The sequence below is a fragment of the Acinonyx jubatus genome, chromosome D4 (assembly GCF_027475565.1).
Source record: "Acinonyx jubatus isolate Ajub_Pintada_27869175 chromosome D4, VMU_Ajub_asm_v1.0, whole genome shotgun sequence".
Taxonomy (NCBI): Eukaryota; Metazoa; Chordata; class Mammalia; order Carnivora; family Felidae; genus Acinonyx; species Acinonyx jubatus.
The window spans coordinates 11,231,989-11,250,407 of NC_069391.1; the positions used below are offsets into that span (position 1 = coordinate 11,231,989).

The window sequence follows — 18,419 nt, forward strand, 5'->3', positions numbered from 1 at the left end:
GACAAATCCATAAAGACAGAAAGTAGATTCAAGGCCAGGGGCTGGAGGGAGGGCAGGAAAAGTGAGTGTGTGCTGATGGGTACAGACTTTTCTGGGGCGTGATGAAGTGTTACAAAGTTAAGGTGGTGATAGCTGTCCAACTCTGTGATTATACTAACAACCATTGACTTATACACATTAAAATGGTGAATTAAAAAAATTTTTAATGTTTATTTTTGAGAGAGAGAGAGAGAGAGAGAGAGAGAGAGCACGAGCAGGGGAAGGGCAAAGACAGGAGACACAGAATCCGAAGCAGGTTCCAGGCACTGGGCTGTCAGCACAGAGCCCGATGCAGGGCTCAAACCCACGAACCATGAGATCATGACCTGAGCTAAAGTTGGATGCTTAACTGACTGAGCCACCCAGGCGCCCCTAAAATGGTGAATTTTATAGCATGGGAATTCTATCTCCATTTTTAAAAAAATATATAATCACAACTAAGTGTGCTAGGAACAACATGTCACCGACCCATTGGTCCCGGTGTTTCATACTGTATTGTTGATGAGGTATTAGAAATCTTTGGGGTTGCAGGTCCTTCCCTAAGCAGATACAGATCTCAAAATCCTAAGCAGCAAAACCCTAACAGGTACAGAGAGAGAGTGGGGGCAAGCTTGGAAACAGGAGCATCAAAGTGTCTGTGCGGGTGGTATCACACACACCGTTGGACTATTTATCTGCCAGGTACACTTAGCCTATTTTGACAACAGTCCAGAAGGCAAAGTTCCCAAGCCCTTCCTCATCACCGGAAGGTTTCAATTCCAACAACTGATTATGCCATGTACTTGGCAGAGAGGCCTCCTTTTATTTGAAGAACACCAGATTTACCTAGGTTTATAAAACAATAAGCCAATGAATGATAGACTTTTAGAACTGGTAAGGACTTTGAAGAGCGGTCGTCTGGCCTATTTCTCCTACTTTGGATATAGGGAAACTAAGGCCCAGAGAAACACAGTGACTTGCCCAAGGTCATATAGTCACACCCAGCTTGGCTGAGACTGCTGGTTGTCTTGCACTGTCTGTTCTCCCTTTCTTCCCTGGAAATGACCCCCTTCAGCTATGCACATGATTGTCTGAGAAAAAGGGCTATATTTCTTAACGAGATGTGGTTGTATAGCTAAGTTCCGGCCAATAGAACGTACATGGAAGTGGTGAAGGAACTACAGGGAAGTGTACTTAAAGGTGGGTTGGGATGGGCATGACCTCCTTTCTTCCTGCTGGCTGGGTTGCGGATTAGATGGCCAGAGTTCAAGCAGCTTTCCTGGACCACGAGGTAGAAGATTGGGAGAACAGGGGAGCAATATGCTAGATTTCCGGGTCACCCAAAGAGTCTGACACAGACAGAGGATAGGTACACAGGCTAATGCAGAGTAAACACTACCACAGCACCAAATCAGCTGCCCTGTCCTGTTTCTGTGCCTTCAAATCCTAGAGTATGCTTTGTAGAACTGCCATGCCAGCTCTGGAATGTGCAGCTCCAGACCTTAGGTGAAAGAGAAATTTCTTTTTCTTTTCTTTTTTTTTTTTCTGTCACTGTCATTTGAGTCTTCCATCATTTACAGTTGAACTAAATTGTGCTCCAGAATATAAACAATTGCATTCTGGGTTGGAAACTCAGGTCTCCCGAATCCAAGTACAGGACTATTGATTATGAAGATTATTACTGTTAATCATGAAAGCAAAACTGGGCCGAGTTGTGCATATAATACTTGCTGATAACTTTTGTGTGCTTTTCATAAGCTATTCCCTGTTTAAATACTTTATAGATGTCATGTATTCATTTAAATCTCAGGTCAACTCAGCAAGATCTATGACCATCGTTTCCATTTTACAGGCAGAGAAACTGAGGCACAGAGAGAGTGAATACCTTCTCAAGGGTACACATTTAGTGAGAGGTAGAGCTGCGATCTGAACCCAGGTAGCCTGGCTCCAGATCTTGGGCTCTTAACTCCTACATTATACTCTCTCTTATGATGTGAGCTCCTCCTCGTCCTCTATAGCCATTTTACCAAGGAGGAAACCGAAGCAGGCAATTTTCTGATCATTTGCTTTAAATTGCTCTCCCAGACAGTGGTGCAGTTAGCATTAGAAGCCAAACTCCTAACTCCCAGTTCAATGCTCTCTCCCTAGACCACCCTGTAGTCTCAGAGGCCACCTGGACAAATACATAACCCCCCAAGCCCACTTCCAGTCTTCCCCTCCAACACACATACACACACACACACCACCCAGCAGGCACCCAGACATTTTTGTGGCCAGGATGGCTACAACCTCCTTTGAAAGGCAGCCAGCTTTGCCCTCCACCAAATAACTTTGTTTTATTTATAGTCTCCTGCTCAGAGCTTTTGAACTGGCTGCTCATTCCAGGGAAGATCTTGATAACAACTGTTCTTTGGAGAGGGTCCATAAGAAACAAGGTGAATAAACACCACAGAGGCCCTGCCCGTCTAGCAGAGTTTTGCTCCTGGGGGTGTTTATAAGTCGGTGTTGGTGTCTGGGTGCAGAAGACTTGGAATTCAAAATGGCGGTTTGGATTTTCAATTTCTTTCTTTTTTCTTTTTTGCTTTAATTCAAAAAAGTTTATTCTTTTAACAATCTCAAGGGCATAGGTCAAAGAGAGAAATTACCTTTATACTGAATACAACTCCAAAAGAAGCAGTTATTCTTGCTTTCTTTGCTCCCTGCCTGGCTGGGACCTAGGGCCAGTTACTGTAGTGATTGAGGGGTGGGGGGACACTTCACAAATTTACAAGAGCCAAAACGGCAGAAAGAGTGAATGGCATCTTAGGACAGAAGACTGTAAAAGAAAAAGAAGTGGAGGAAGAAGGAGAAGAAAGAAAAGACTAATTTCAAAAGTGAACCATGAACCTGGCATGTTTTCTGACTTGTGGCCAAAGGTGCCATCCTAAAGCATAACTGTGTCACATGTGTTTGGAATTATTCAGCCTGGATGCTAATCTCCGGTCCACCAGTTGCTAGTTATGTAACCTTTCCTCTTTGAGAGATGGGGGGGGGGGGGGGTGGTGGTGCTGTAAACTCACTAGATTATCGTGAGATGCTAACCATGTAGGGGAAATATAGTGCCCGGCTCAGTGAGAACACTCACTCACCCACTCAGCCAACAGTAGCTATTGGTAGCTGTCTTTATTACTCCCTCTGTGATTCCTCCAGGCTTAGAGGGAAGGATACTGAGGTGTTCATGAAAGTAGCCCCAAGGGGGAAAGGAGGCAGGCAGCATGTTAGTGCTTGACTCAAATACGTTCATTGGCGTTGTTACTCTTTGTCAGGGGCCGTTACGGTGACACGACCTTCCTGCATGGGAACCTCCCAAATGGCTTATAAAGGGAGGCAGAGGTCCTCATGGGTAGGGCGGAGCGGAGCCACTAAACGGGTAGTACAAAGCCCCCAGGTGGCGTTCCTGCGGGTATGTGAGGTCTCCTTACAGATCTAAGGGGAGAGGAAGGGGCTTCCATCAAGCACCATGCTGGGGAAGTGGATAGTGTACTAGAGGAGAGGGTCTGCGGTTCCCTTAAGGAACTTACTGGAAGGTATGGCATTTAAAAAAGGGAAAACTTGTGCTTTCACGGAAGCCTGATTGGGAGACATGATCTCAACGCCAAAACTACTGAGCGGGAGGACTCCAAGGGGAGGACTGGGTGCAGGCTTCTTCAGGTGAGCTCGGGAGTCTCTAAGGGACGAGGGTCTCTCTTCAGGGGACTGTAAGGTCTCTACCGGAGCGCAGTCGGAGTGGGGGAGGCCCTCGGGAACACCGCGCCCCCAGCTCCGCGAGGCCGGCGGACAGACGCGCCCTTCCCGCCCCCCACCGCCCTCAGGCGGCCCCGCCTCCCGGCAGCGGACTACACTTCCCGGCAGCCCCCGCGGGTGGCGGCGGCGGCGGCGGCGCGGACAGGAGGAGGCGGCTGTGTGAGAGGCGGAGGGGGCGGTGCGCGCCGGGTACGCGCGCCGGCGACCATGGCGTTCGCCGGGCTGGAGCGAGTACATTAACCCCGGGAGGCGGCGGCGGCGACGAGGGAGCGAGCTGCGAGCGGGCGGGCCCAGCCTGAGGGAAGGGAGGAAGGGGCGGGGAGAGCGCCGGAGGGAGGCCGGTCGGCCGCGGGCGGGCGGGCAGCGCAGCGCCGAGCGGGGCCCGCGGGCCCATGAGGAGGCCCGGGGACCATGGGCTCCAGGATCAAGTGAGTGCGGCCGGGCGGAGCCGGGCCGGGCGCGGGGCGGCGAGGCCGGGCGAGGGCTGCAGGCCGCGGGCGGCGCGGGGGACTTGTTGCCGGGGCCTGAGGGGCGCCCCGCGTGCCGGCGTCACGCGGGGAGGGGGACGGTTGCCATGACGATCCAGGGAGGCGCGAGGGCGGGGTACGCGGGGGGGGGGGTGGTGGTGGTGGTGGTGGAAGGGCTCTGGTGGTCAGGTGTCCCCTGTTCACCTGAGGGCGGGAGCCGCAGAGATTACGAGGTGGCCCCTTTCCTGGGGTAACAGAATCTCTGAAAATGCTCATACAACTGTTGGGGGCGGGGAGGGCGAGAAACCTCCGGAAGCAACTCCCCAAATGGGCGTGTTTGGGGCTCCCCTGAGAGTTGGGCAGGTCCTGAGAGGTCTGCTTAGGGCCTGCGGTTTTCGGAGGGGCCACTCGTGGATTTAAGGTCTGGATGGCCCGAGAGAGGAGGGCCCTTTTCTCTTTCCTCCTTTAAAAGCTCTGTTATCTGTGAAAGTCTCCACACAGCAAGGGCCAAAGGCTATGAAGATGCCTCTGTGTCGTAATTGAGCACCTGATCCTGATGGTGGTTGGAAAGGCTTTGTAATCCAATCTGGCAAATTCCTTCACTCATTCATTCACCTGGAATCCTCAGTGGGGGATTCGTTTTCCGGGGATGTTGTTGATACATGGAACTTCAGAACCCGTGGAAACATTGTTGCCTTTGCTTCTAGACCTAGAAGTTGACTTTGGAAAGTGCAAACTTTTATGCAGTCCAATTTGGGTGTGTTGCTTTGGGTTCTATCTCCCCTCCCAGCCGGGTCCTTTTTCGGCCTCTCCCTTCCTCAGCTCCAGAGCATGAGATGCCTTATCTCTAATCACTAACAAATGTTCAGTTTTCTCTATGAGTAATAGAATTGTTTAAGGGCACTTAAAGTGGACAGCATAGGCTTTTCCCTAAACGGCTTTCATAGGACACTTGAAACCTGCTTACAAGAAAGTCTGCGGAATGTGTTTATTTCAGCGCTTTGAGAATGTTGCTTGGGAAGTTTGAAAGGGGAAGGGCCTTGAGGATGAACTCTCCTACTTATTCAAACGCTGCCTCTCAGGTGCAGTCCGTGTCCTTGCAGCGTGACCCTTGCCCATCCTTGTAGTCCCCTGATTGACTCAGGCTTCCCATTCACTAAATGTCTCCTGTGCTGCCGCAGCCCTGAGACATGCGCTAAGTGAAGCTGCGAAAGTTTGCTTATGATAATGAAAACGGAAGAGGTGCGGGAGCCCACTGTTCATTCTTGACTTTGTGGAAAGGAGGGGAGAAAGTTACAAGTGTGCTCCAAACAAGAGCTTAAGGGGTTTGGGAGGTAAAAAGACGTGGTGTGTGAAGCCTCGGGATTAAGGAGGTACTCCAAGTTCAGCTCCTGCTTCCAAGTAAGAGTTGTGAACTTGGATTTCGATAGCACTTAGAAACACTTCCCCAAAAGCCACCTTACGGTCGCAGAGTATGCTTGTGAGGATGCTTACCCTTGTTACAGAAACGTTCAGAAACTTGGCCGACCTGAGGCGGTCAGTGTCAGAACTAGCGTGAAAATCCAACAAGTGGAAGGTCAGATGACGGGGCATCAGGTCTCTTGATCTTGAAGGTTGCAGGTTAACGTGCATCTCAGGCGCGTTTTGTGGAACCCATAAATGTTCTGAGCACTTGGGCAAGGGAACTTACTAAGGTGTGAAATTAGCATAAAGAATAACGTTCTTGGTCTTGAAACTAGACTGCTCTGGGATAAAAAACTTAGGCTTGGGGAAATATGTTTGCTTTACCTGTGGTGAGACTGGAAGAGGAGCTCTGAAAAGTAGTTGTAATTTACGGTGACTTCTGACTAAGCAGCGTCTGTGTGCAGCTGGGAATGGGGATGGACAGGTGGCTTGGGACCATCTACTTCGATGCTGCCCTAGTCTTTGGAGGAAACAGAGCTTTGGCCACTACTGCCTGTCGCACCCTGACAGGAAAGAACAGACTTCGCTCAAGGTGTTGAGCTGCCTGAGTTGAAATCTAAGTGTACAGGCTCTGTTGTGTAGGGACAGTTGAGGGGGGGTGCGGATTTGTAGGGGGAGTGTGGAACAGAAAGCACTGTGGGGCCCCTCTGGGCAGGAGAGCATTGTGGCTGCCAGGCTTCCCACTTTTTGCTGCCGTGTGGCCCAGTCAGGCTGACGATGTGGAATCAGATCTGGGTTCAAATTCCAGCTCTTTTGTCTACTGACTGTGAAACTTGGCACAGACTACTTTCACCCTCAGTTTCCCTGAGGGTAAAATGGGGGAGACTATAATGCTGCAGAGTCATAATGAACAAATAAATGCAGTGTCCACGTGATTGCTGGGCCCGGATTAAAAATTCAGTAACTGTTAGTTTTCTTTTATACCTTCTCTATCAAAAAAACCCTAAGAAAACCAGTCTGTTTTATGCCAGGAATGTCAGGGAATGGCATGCTATGAGAAATGGAAGAAAGTTTTGATGATCAAGGAATTAGACTGTTAATGCGAAGAGCAGGACTTAACACTCTCATTATTAAAAAATAAAAGTTGATTAAAAACAATGTGTGTAATTGTGCAGCTGGTGTCTCTTGTATCATCAGTAAAGCAGGTGCGTTGCCAGGCACAGGTGCTGAGATTTAGTGCTTGATCAGACTTTGAGGCTAAGGCTGGTTGAGCACAATCTCTGTGTCAGGCGTGGTGGTATTGCCTTGTGCGAACCATTTTATCAGATCCCACAACTGTCCAATGATGTAGGTACTACTAACCACATTTTTCAAATGAGAGAATGGGAATTTATTGCCTAAGATTAGATGCCATCCCCAGGAAGCCTGCCCTGATGCTGGTTCTGCATCCTGAGTCTCCTCCCCAGCCTAGGCCAGCCGCCCTCCTCTCTGCATCCCCCTCCCCAGCCTAGGCTGGGTGCCCCTCAGCTGTGTGTCCTCTCTTCAGCCTAGGACAGGTGCCCTTTATCTGTGCACCCCTTGCCCAGCCGAGGCCACGTGCCCCTTGTGTTTATCGCCATCACAGCACTAAAGTTAGTTCCTTGACCGTCTTCCACATTAAGCCAGGCATACTTGAGAGCAGGGACTCTCTTTGTCTTTGAGTTCTCTGTGTCAGACCCAGTACCTGCCATATAAGGTTGTTTAGGAAGAATTTATGGAATGATTTAAGAAGTCTGCTAGGATCTGAGTTAAGATCCTAACTAAGGCTCTGGGTTGAGTACACGTAGAGTTAAAAGAATAGTTTGCTACCTAAACTTTTGAGGACAAGAGTTTTTATGTTTTTAAGTCAAGTTGCCCTGGTCTATGCAGAGAATTACTTATTTTTTTCTGAAGAGTGTTTTTTAGTTCATGTTCACTTAAGTAAAGGAATATCGTCTGGCTTCAGACCAAACATTTACTTGACCAGGGAAGGAAAATGTCACCAGTATGCAGGTAGCACCCTGGAAAGCAGACCTTTATCTAGAGGGATGAAAGGAGCAGGGGTAACTGGCAGTCTTCGACAGGTATGTTTAAATCTTATTTAGTGTTTGAGTGATCCCGGTGGACTAGAATGTGGTTAATGTGAAGCAATTTAACTGATAATGCAGACATATAGCAGGAAACTGTGTGGCAGTTTAATATTGCTTGTGGTGACATCTTAGAAATTGTTTCCAGGCACCGAGGGCAGGAAGTGGATTGTAAGTAATCGAAGGAAGTATTCTAAGTGAGTTTGAGGAAACCTGACATTTATGGATGCAGAGAAGAGCATACTCTAAGATTTGAAGGCATAGGGACAGGGCAGAGCAGCTCATTTGGCCTTGTGGTGGTATTTATTTTGCATTAGCCTGTGTACCTGTCTTCTGTCCCTGTCAGACTGTGACCTCTTTGAGGTTGGTGACCCAGAAGCGTATCCGTTTATTCATTCACTCACTGTGGAACTAAGTGTAAAGCACGTATTGAACATTCACCCACAAAATGTTGGTGATTATTATGTTAGTATTGTTGTAATTAGTAGTACTATATCATGTGCCTGGTAGTGGGCTGAGTGCCCGGGATACAAAAATAAAGGTTTTTCTTAAAAACAAAAACAAAAACAAAAAAAAACTAAATAAAAAATAAAGGTTTTCCTTCACGTTAAGGTTTTCCAAAATAGTAGTGAGACAGAAATGCAAAATAAAACAAACTCCCTCTGGGGCCCCTCCCCACCAAAAAACCCGAGTATGATACAGTACGAGCAGTGCTATGGTAGAGATGCAGCTTGTGCTGAGTAGGTGAAGGGATGGAGAGGCTGTCTGCCAAGGTGGCTTCATAGAGCTGTTTTAGCTGAGACAGGAGAGGTGATAAGGGTGTGAAAAGGGCAAGTGGTGGCAGTAGTCCCCACCGAGGGAGCAGTATGTGTGAAGATGTGGCATACTAAGAAAATAAAAACGTTAATTACCATTTTTAGGCACATGCCAGGAATTGTGTTAGACACTGAGAATTACGGTGCTGAATAATGCATATTCATTCCTACTCTCATGGAGCTTATAGTCTGGTGGACCCAACATGAAAAATCACAGATCAATTCCCATAAAGCTATGTGGATGTGCTAGAAAGGAAACAAGATGCTGAGTGACAATGCAGGGTGGCTGTCCTGTTTCAAAGCAGTGAGGGAAGGTTTACTGTAGAGCTGACATTTGAGCTGAGACTTCAAAGATGAGAAATCATTAGTCCTGTAAAGAGACTGGGCAAGACTTTCCATTCAGGACAGAGTTGAGCATATACAAAGGCCTCGAGGCAAGACAATCCTAGACCCGTTTCAGGATCTGCTAGAAGTCCACAGGTTTGGGTAGTGACTGATGGGACAGAGCCTTGTTGTAAGGTCTGAGATCAAGACTGGGTCCTGAGTAGGGCCTTGTAGGCCATGGCAGTCAGAAAACAACTTGAGATGTAATTCACACAACTATAACATTTGTTTTTTTTAACGTATAATTAAATGATTTTTAGCTTGCTCACAAAAGTGTGGTCAATAACTACTATCCAACTTAACATTTTCATCCACCCCAGAAGGAAACCTCATGCCCATTAGCATTTGTTTCTCATTCCCCCCAAACCCTCTCAGCCCTGAGCAATCACTAATCTACTTATAGTTGCTGTAGATTTATACTGGGCATTTCGTATAAGTGGAATCATACAATAATTGCTGAATAATATTTCATTGTATTGAGAAACCACATTTTCATCCTCTCATCAGTTGTTAGGTATTTGGGTTGTTTCCACTTTTCCACTGTTATGAATAATGTTGCTGTGAACATTTTGTGTGGGCATATGTTTTCCTTTCTCTTGGGTATATACCTAGGAGTGGAATTGCTGGATCATGTGGTAACTCTGTTTAAGAAACCGTTAAACTGTTTTCCGAAGCAATTGTACCACTTTGTGTAAAGTGGTTATCTCCTTGTGGTTTTGATTTGGCTCAGATGAGTTGCGTGGAAAACAAAAGATCAGCGTAGAAAGAGATAGGTTTCTCAGCAGAGGTTGGAACTTGAACTGAAAGAAAGGTGATGTTTGTCTCTTTTCCTCCCAGACTCTTGGGGTTCAAAGTCCTTTGGCTTCAGCCCTTGTTTGGGAGACGCGGGAAGTACGAATCCCCCTACTTCTCCGCCATGTTGGCCTTCTCGTAGAAAGGTGATATTTGGAGAAGGGAGGAGGCATTCCTAGAGGAAGAACAGCGGAAGTTTTATGACTTGGGAGTGGGAGAACCCCTTCTTATTGTTTTCTGGTACAGAGAAGCAGCTTTGCTTTCTTAGGATAGCTCGGCTCCAGTCTTGTTTTCAGACTGCTCCTCAAAGGATCCCATTACCAAAATACACTACAGACTTCCTTCTTTGTGAGGCCTGTGGGTAGCATGGCTGACATGTCTCCCTAGTGTGGGATGAGAGCAGAAGTTGATATGTGCCTTCCTCCAGGGCTTCTCCCACTATTGTCTCTTCTATTTCCTCTCGCCACCACAGTGCTCCCCTGCCAGTCCCCGTGGAAGATGGTACGAAGGGTGGCGGAATGAGAGTCTTGTTGCAGACCGTGCTCCCCATTGTCAGTACCCAGAATCAGTCACTTGAATTGTCATGACTTTTCTGAACAGTGTATTGCGTGCCACTCTGTCATTCTCGTCTTAGCCCGTTGCAGTCAACTTCAAGGGTTTTGCACAGCAGCTAGGAAGGTTGAAACAGGGAATGTAAAACCTGGAATGTTGCTTTAGGAAAATATGTTTCAGACTGTTACATCTGTGTGTAAGCTCCTAGCTGGAATTCTAGTTGTGGGTTGCAAAGATTCAGCCTTTTTCCTGGCCCTAGAGGGAACTAATCTCTGGATTTACAACATCCTTTTGCTTAAAAGGATTTTGTTGGGAAATGGAAAGATAAACAAGGAAGAAAAATAAACCAAAGAAAACAAAAATAAAGTTGGTCTCCTTGACTTTTATTGGAATCCATACCCATTCTTTCCAAGTATTTAGGACTTGAAAAGGAGCCAAATAAAGGAAGTAACAAAAGGTATGTTCAAAACATTTGACTTCCTATAGAAAAGATAGGTTACCTTCCCAAAATTCATTTGTAAATTGGTTACAGTATTTAGAATGTATTTTTTTTTTCTTAGAGACATGTTACTATATATGAATCAGTGGTTGTCAAAGATAAAGACTTTGTAGGCAGAAGGAACTGTGTAAAAGACAGGTATAGCTGAAATATAGGATATGTGAATAAAGGTTAGGGGTGAAATTGAAAAAGTAAGCTTATGCCACCGGGACATGATGCCATTGAAAGATTGAGTTGGGAATGTGATATGATCAGATTTGGGTTTTTAGGAAGATTACTGTGGCAGCAGTAGTTTAGAACAGTGATATCTCAGGCTTGTACAAGATGATGCACTGGGGTGTGAAAAGAATATGTTAGAACTTATCTTTGTTTTTATTCTTATTTTTCTTAAAGTAGGCTTCACACCCAGTGTGGAGCCCAACGTGGGCTTAAACTCACGACTCTGAGATCAAGACCTGAGTTGAGATCAAGAGTTGGGGGCTTAACTAACTGAGCCACCCAAGTACCCCTTCTATATGTATGTGTTTTTTTATCAGTTTTCAAAATTTTCTTTTGTGTTTGCAAGTGTATATATTAGTATAGTAAGACATTCTTATAATTTATAAATCATTGTATCAAATGTATGCTTAAATTTTTTGATAGAGAAGGAGTGCATGGAAAAAAAAATTGGAGACCACTGGTTCATGGAACTGCGTCACAGATGCTGTAGAAGATCAAGGCCTGATGTGAGGTTTTAGTTGTCAAAAGAAAAAGGACAGATTTGAGAGAGATTTTGGGTAGAATTGACAGGACTTGGTGACAAATTACATGTAAGGGGCGAGAGAAGAATCAAAGACGATTTGCCGAGGTTAGCAAAGTTACATTAGAAATGAGTGTTTGGAAGGTGAGGGCCAGTTATGTAATGTGTTTGCTTTTCTGAGGAAAAGTGGAAAGTTATAATTGGGAGAAGGCGTTTTAGTCTGCGGCGAGAAGGGAAGAAATCTTTTAAGGGCCTCGTAGTGAATGTGTGTGCTTCATTTGATGAGTAAGACTTTAAGTGGCCTGAGCCAAGTTGCTGAAGGGAAATCTGTCCATGTTAGATGTTAGAGAAGAAATAAACTTTTGAACTCACTTGAGCCACAGGAAAGGTTTCAGGGATGTTTCATTGATCTCGCTTAGGCTGTATGAATAAATAGGAGGAAGGAAACTAATGTAGAGAAAGATGCTGTTTGACTCCGAGCAAACAGTTCTTGTACTCCAGGGTGTGAGAGGAGTTGGGAAATGTGGGCCTTGGAGACCCGTGCAGTCCCCATCTGAGTCCTGAAGCTAACAGATTCACCTGTAAGGTGGTTGTGAGGGCTAGAAGCGACCTTGCATCTCACCTTCAGTGGAGAAAGGATTGTTGAGTAAATGGCAGCTGTCACTACTACTGCTTGGAGAGGACGAGCACGCCTGTCTGAACCACCTGGAGTCAAAGCAAGTGTTCTTTTTTATAGGCTTTTTTTTTTTTTTTTTAAAAAGCCAGAGAGAAAGTATTTGCTTGCTCTCCGCGAGTATGATAGGATGGTGTGTTTTACATTTTACTGAATTTATTTGAAGGTTTGTGATCCTATGCAAGGCACTGTTCCTCTTGCTGGTTGGGAGAAAAGAAGCTCAAAGTCCACTGAGAGAGATAAGAGAAGCATACAAATAATTAGAACAATAGTGATTAACATCATGTCTCTTCTCTCACAAACTATTTGAAGATTTTATTCACCTTTACATAAGATTTATACCTTCTTATATTTATCTTTGTGTAGCTGGTGCTGTTGTTCACGTCTAGCCTTTTTTTAATTAAAAAAAATTTTAATTTACATCCGAGTTAGTTAGCATATAGTGCAATAATGATTTCAGGAGTAGAATCCAGTAACTTATCCCCTATGTGTGACACCCAGTGCTTATCCCAACAAGTGTCCTCCTTAATACCTCTTACCTATTTAGCCCATCCCCCCAACCACAACCCCTCTAGCAACCCTGTTTGTTCTCTATATTTGAGTCTCTTATGTTTTGTCCCCCACCCTGTTTTTCTATTTTTTTGCTTCCCTTAGCTTCGTCTGTTTTGTATCTTAAATTCCACATATGAGTGAAATCACATTTGTTTTTTTCTGACTAATTTCAATTAGATAATACACTAGTTCCATCCAGATTGTTGCAAATGGCAAGATTTCATTCTTTTTGATTGCCAAGTAATACCCCACTGTGTGTATATACCACATCTTTTTTTTTTTTTTTTTAATACGATGTATTGTCAAATTGTCTATCATAACAGTGTGTAAAGTGTGCTTTTGGTTTTTGGGGTAGATTCCCATGGTTCATCGTTTACATACAACACCCAGTGCTCATTCCAAAGTGCCCTCTTCAATGCCCATCACTCATTTTCCCTCTCCCCCACTCCCCCATTCACCCTCAGTTTGTTCTCTGTATGAGTCTCTTATGGTTTGCCTCCCTCCCTCTCCGTTTGTAACTGTTTTTTCCCCCTTCTCTTCCCCCGTGGTCTTTTGTTAAGTTTCTCAAGATACACATACCAGTGAAAACCTATCTGTCCTCTGACTTATTTCACTCAGCATAATACCTTCCTCTTCCATTCACATTGCTGCAAATGGCATGATTTCATCCTTTCTTATTGCCAAGTAGTATTCCATTGTATATATAAACCACATCTTTATCCATTCATCAGTTGGTGGGCATTTAGGGTCTTTCCATAATTTGGCTATTGTTGACAGTGCTGCTATAAACATTGGGGTACATGTGCCCCTATGTATCAGCACTCCTGGATCCCTTGGATAAATTCCTAGTAGTGCTATTGCTGGGTCGTAGGTACCATACATTCTTTATCCATTCATCTATCGATGGACATTTGGGCTCTTTCCATACTTTGGCTATTGTTGATAGCACTGTTATAAACATTGGGGTGCATGTGCCCTTTTGAAACAACACAGCTGTATCCTTTGGACAAATACCTTGTAGTGCAATTGCTGGGTTGTAGGGTAGTTCTATTTTTAGTTTTTTGAGGAACCTTCATACTGTTTTCCAGAGTGGCTGCACCAGGTTGCCTTCCCACCAGCAGTGCAAAAGAGATCCTCTTTCTCCACATCGCCTGCATCTGTTGTTGCCTGAGTTGCTAATGTTTGCCATTTTGACAGGTGTGAGGTGGTATCTCGTGGTTTTGATTTGTATTTCCTGGGTGATGAGTGATGTTGAGCATTTTTTCATGTGTCAGTTGGCCATCTGGATGTCTTCCTTGGAGAAGTGTCTATTCATGTCTTTCGCCCATTTCTTCACTGGGTTATTTGTTTTTTGGGTGTTGAGTTTGGTAAGTTCTTTATAGATTGACTACTAACCCTTTATCCAATATGTTGTTTGCAAATATCTTCTCCCATTCCATAGGTTGCCTTTTAGTTTTGCTGATTGTTTTCTTCACCGTGCAGAAGCTTTTTATCTTGATGAGATCCCAGTAGTTATTTTTGCTTTTGTTTCCCTTGCCTTCAGAGACCTGTTAAGAAGTTGCTGCAGCCAGGGTCAAAGAGGTTGTTGCCTGCATTCTCCTCTAGGATTTTGAAGCTTCCTGTCTTACATTTAGGTCTTTCATCCATTTTGAGTTTATTTTTTGTGTATGGTGTAAGAAAGTGGTCCAGGTTCATTCTCCTGCATGTCGCTGTTCAGTTGTCCCAACACCATTTGCTGAAGAGACCGTATTTGCTCCATCGGATATTTTTTCCTGCTTTGTCAAAGATTAGTTGGCTATACATTTGTGTCCATTTCTGGGTTTTCTATTCTGTTCTGTTGATCTGAGTGTTTTTGTGCAAGTACCATACTGTCTTGATGATTACAGCTTTGTAATACATCTTGAAGTCTGGAATTGTGATGCCTCCAGCTTTGATTTTCTCTTTCAGGATTGCTTTGGCTATTTGGGGTCTTTTCTGGCTCCATATAAATTTTAGGATTGTTCTAGCTTTGTGAAGAATGCTGATGTTATTTTGATAGGGATTGCATTGAATATATAGATTGCTTTGGGTAGTATCAATATTTTAATATTCTTCCAATCCAAGAGCATGGAATATTTTTCCGTGTGTGTGTGTGTGTGTGTGTGTGTGTGTGTGTGTGTGGTCTTCAATTTCTTTCATAAGCTTTGTATAGTTTTCATTGTACAGATTTTTCACCTCTTTGGTTAGGTTTATTCCTAGGTATTTTATGCTTGTTCACTTCTACTCTTTAACTGCTGATTTCTTTTTCCTGGGTGCTTAAAATGATTGTTTGTAAAACTTTTTTAAGGGAAATTTTAAACATCTACAAAAGTAGAGAGAATAGTATAATGAGCCCTCAAATGACCATCACTGTTTCAACACTTACTAATTTATGGCGTATCTAGTTCCATTTATAGGTAAGTACCCATAACTCCTTCTGCCCTCCAGTTCTGAATTATTTTGAAGCGAATCCCAACTGTCATATCTCATTCTTAAATATTTCCATATGTGTCTCTAAAAGAGAGACATTATTTTTAAAAAGGTGACATCACACCTAAAAAAAAATTCCTTTGTGTCATCAAATATCTATAGTCACTAAAAAGTTTTCTAGTTACATCTCTTTTTAAGGGTTGATTTATTTAAATCAAGGAAGATCATACTTTTCAATTGGTTGATGTGTATCTTTTTTTTTGCAATTTATTTATTGAAGTGTGTTATTTATGCTATGTAGTTTACACTGCATCCTGTTTAATATGTTCTGTCCCCTTTATTTCCTACAAATTGGTAGTTAGATTTAGTTACTTGATCAGATGCAAGTTCATTTTCTTGGCAAGCATACTTAAAATGTGATAGGTACTTCCATCAGGAGGCACATTATGTCTGATTATCTCTCTTTTTGGTCCATTAATTTATTAGGGGCTATTAAATGGTGATATTTTGCTTCTATCATTGCTTCATATTAGCTAGAATACTTCTATATAGAAAAAGTTTACCATATCCACTATTTGGTTACCCTGAGGTATAGTTTATCTAGGAAAAGCAGGATAAATATTTGTTTCCTTTAATCATTTTTCAAACTGAGTTAATTGGCTAGTGTTTTCCAGAGGGGACTGTTTTTTGTTTTTGTTTTTGTTTTTTTCCCAAGTGTCACTTTAAACACATGAATTTAAACCTATTTATTATATTTGAATCTACTGTAGTTCTCAATGATGTTTAATTTGTCCTTTGTCTAGTGACTGCTTCAAGTTAACTTCCAGAATCCTTTTGACAGGATCCAAGTAGTTTTTTTTTTTTTTTTTTTTTTTTAATGTTTATTTTTGAGAGAGGCAGTGTGAGAAGGGGAGGGGCAGAAAGAGAGGGAGACACAGAATCTGAAGCAGGCTCCAGGCTTGGCACCATTAGCACAGAGCCCGACTCAGGGCTTGAACCCATGAACCGTGAGATCATGACCTGAGCTAAAGTCAGAAGTTCAACCGATGAGCTACCCAGGCAACCCTCCCAGTAGTTTTTAATATCTCCCTTGCTTTTTGGTATGACAAGATGTTCTAGGCTTATCTTGTATTTTTCCTGGTCCAGACCTGTATTCCTGTTTCTTTAAGGAGTCTTGTTTCCTTTTAGTGGGAAATGGTATTAGAGATTTCACTTTGGGTTTTAGGACTCTTGTTTTTGTTTTTGTTTTTGTTTTGAATGACTACTGTTGTCAGTCATTATTCTAGACTTTTCCAGGGATCAGCACTAGGAAGTTGTGAGTGTGTGTGTGTGTGTGTGTGTGTGTGTTAAAGGTAAACTTCATATTGATATTTCCAGTTCAAGTCTATAGCATTGTTATTTAACTTTATCACTCTTGTATCTGAATCTCCTGTCATTCGTACCAAAAAGTGCCGATTTCCAGTGACACCAACATAAGTATCTTTGCTTTATCACACAAGACCCACATAACTCAGCAGCAACACCAACATTACTATAAACAATATGATTACTGAAAACTGGTTGGTTTTGTTTTTAATTTGGCAATTCTTTCAAGCCTTGCATTGGGTTCTGTGCTGACAGCTCAGAGCCTGGAGCCTGTGGATTCCAGGTCTCCCTTTCTCTCTGCCCCTCCCCCTACATGCTATCTGTCTCTGTCTCTGTCTCTGTCTCTCTCTCTCTCAAAAATAAACATAGTATAAACAAGGTTTTAATGTAGCGTTTAAAACAAAAAACAAAAAAAAATGTTTAACTTCTATCCCTCCCTCATCACTCTGTTCCTTCCCTCCTTCATAGGTAGTTTTTAAAAAAAATGTTAATTTGTCATTAAGAAAAAAAAGGTAAATACATATGTGTATTCACACCTTCTCCCACCAGTCCTTCAGGTAATGATAGCATTCTGAATGTGCTTTTCTCTCTTTTTCTCATTTTATACCTTGTAAAGAAGTCCCTTCTAGCAGTGTCTAGGGGTCATCCTCATTTCCTTTTTTTTTTTTTTCCTTTTTATTTTAGAGAGGGAGTGTGAATGGGAGAGAGGGGCAGAAGGACAGAGGGACAGAGAGTGAGAATCTTAAGCGGGCAATATTTGTTAACTCCCTGAAGTGAAAGACGATGAGCACCTTTATAGTAATTATCTTTTCCTCTTCTAGTGTTTTAGATATTTATATTATTTTGAATTCTTAGAATGGTTTTATTTTGACATAATTACTTAATCCTTTTTATTCCATTAACTTTCAATAATGTCTCTTAATTCCTTACTCTCTAAGGGAAGGATACCTTTTTTCTAGTTTCTTCTAAGCTATACTTTTATGTGGTTATTTTAGTTCTGATCCATGGCCAGAACCAAGTCTTTTATTTTTTTTATTTTTTTAAATCTTTATTTATTTTTGAGAGAGAGAAACAGAGCATGAGTGGGGGAGGAGCAGAGAGAAAGGGAGGCACAGAATCTGAAGCAGGCTTCAGGCTCTGAGCCATCAGCACAGAGCCTGACATGGGGCTCGAACCCACGAACCGTGAGATCATGACCTGAGCCGAAGTCAGAGCTTAACCAACTGAGCTACCCAGGTACCCCTCCAAGTCTTTTATTATATATCCTTAGGTTAAGCTTAAAAATTAAATGTTATTGGGATACCAGGATGGCCCAATCAGTTAAGTGCCAAAGTCTTGATTTTGGCTCAGGTCACGATCTCACGGTTCATAGGTTCGATCCTTGCACTGGGCTCCGTGCTGATGGTGTGGAGCCTGCTTGGGATTCTGTCTCCCTTTCTCTCTGCTCCTCTCCTGCTTGCTCTCTGTCTCTCTCTCTCTCTCTCTCAAAATAAACATTATTTTAAAGCATTAAAAAAAATTAAATGTTATGAGTATTTAAATACTATTCAACATAGGCTGGGTAGGGTGCTGGAATAACCTTTTCTTTCTTCTTGGTGCATTACCATCCCGTTTGAGGGAGAATGTTTTTAACATCAGGGTCACAGAAACTTTTTTCCATATAATCCATCTAGAATAAAAAATTATGCTCTATATGCTAATACATACATTAGTGTTGCATTTATTTGCGCAAAAAACACAGGGGGACATCTCCCCTGTATAGAGAGCAGCACAAGGTGTCATGTGAGTACTGCCATCCTCATGTTGGCAGACAGAAGTCTCTA

General features: G+C 43.4%; 1 protein-coding gene across 6 annotated transcripts in view; it reads left to right on the top strand.

Moving 5' to 3' along the window:
• Window positions 1–3,625: 3,625 nt before the first annotated feature.
• Window positions 3,626–18,419, top strand: part of DENND1A (DENN domain containing 1A) — a 508,124-nt gene continuing 493,330 nt past the window's right edge. For 2 of the 6 annotated variants that reach the window (XM_053204646.1, XM_053204645.1), the window contains exon 1: window positions 3,917–3,990. Coding sequence is in view for 3 of the 6 variants with exons in the window: in XM_027035064.1 (XP_026890865.1) it covers window positions 3,641–3,708 (68 nt within the window). In the remaining 3 variants the exon portion in view is untranslated. The other 4 variants (XM_027035064.1, XM_053204649.1, XM_027035065.2 and 1 more) reach the window with 4 other exon arrangements.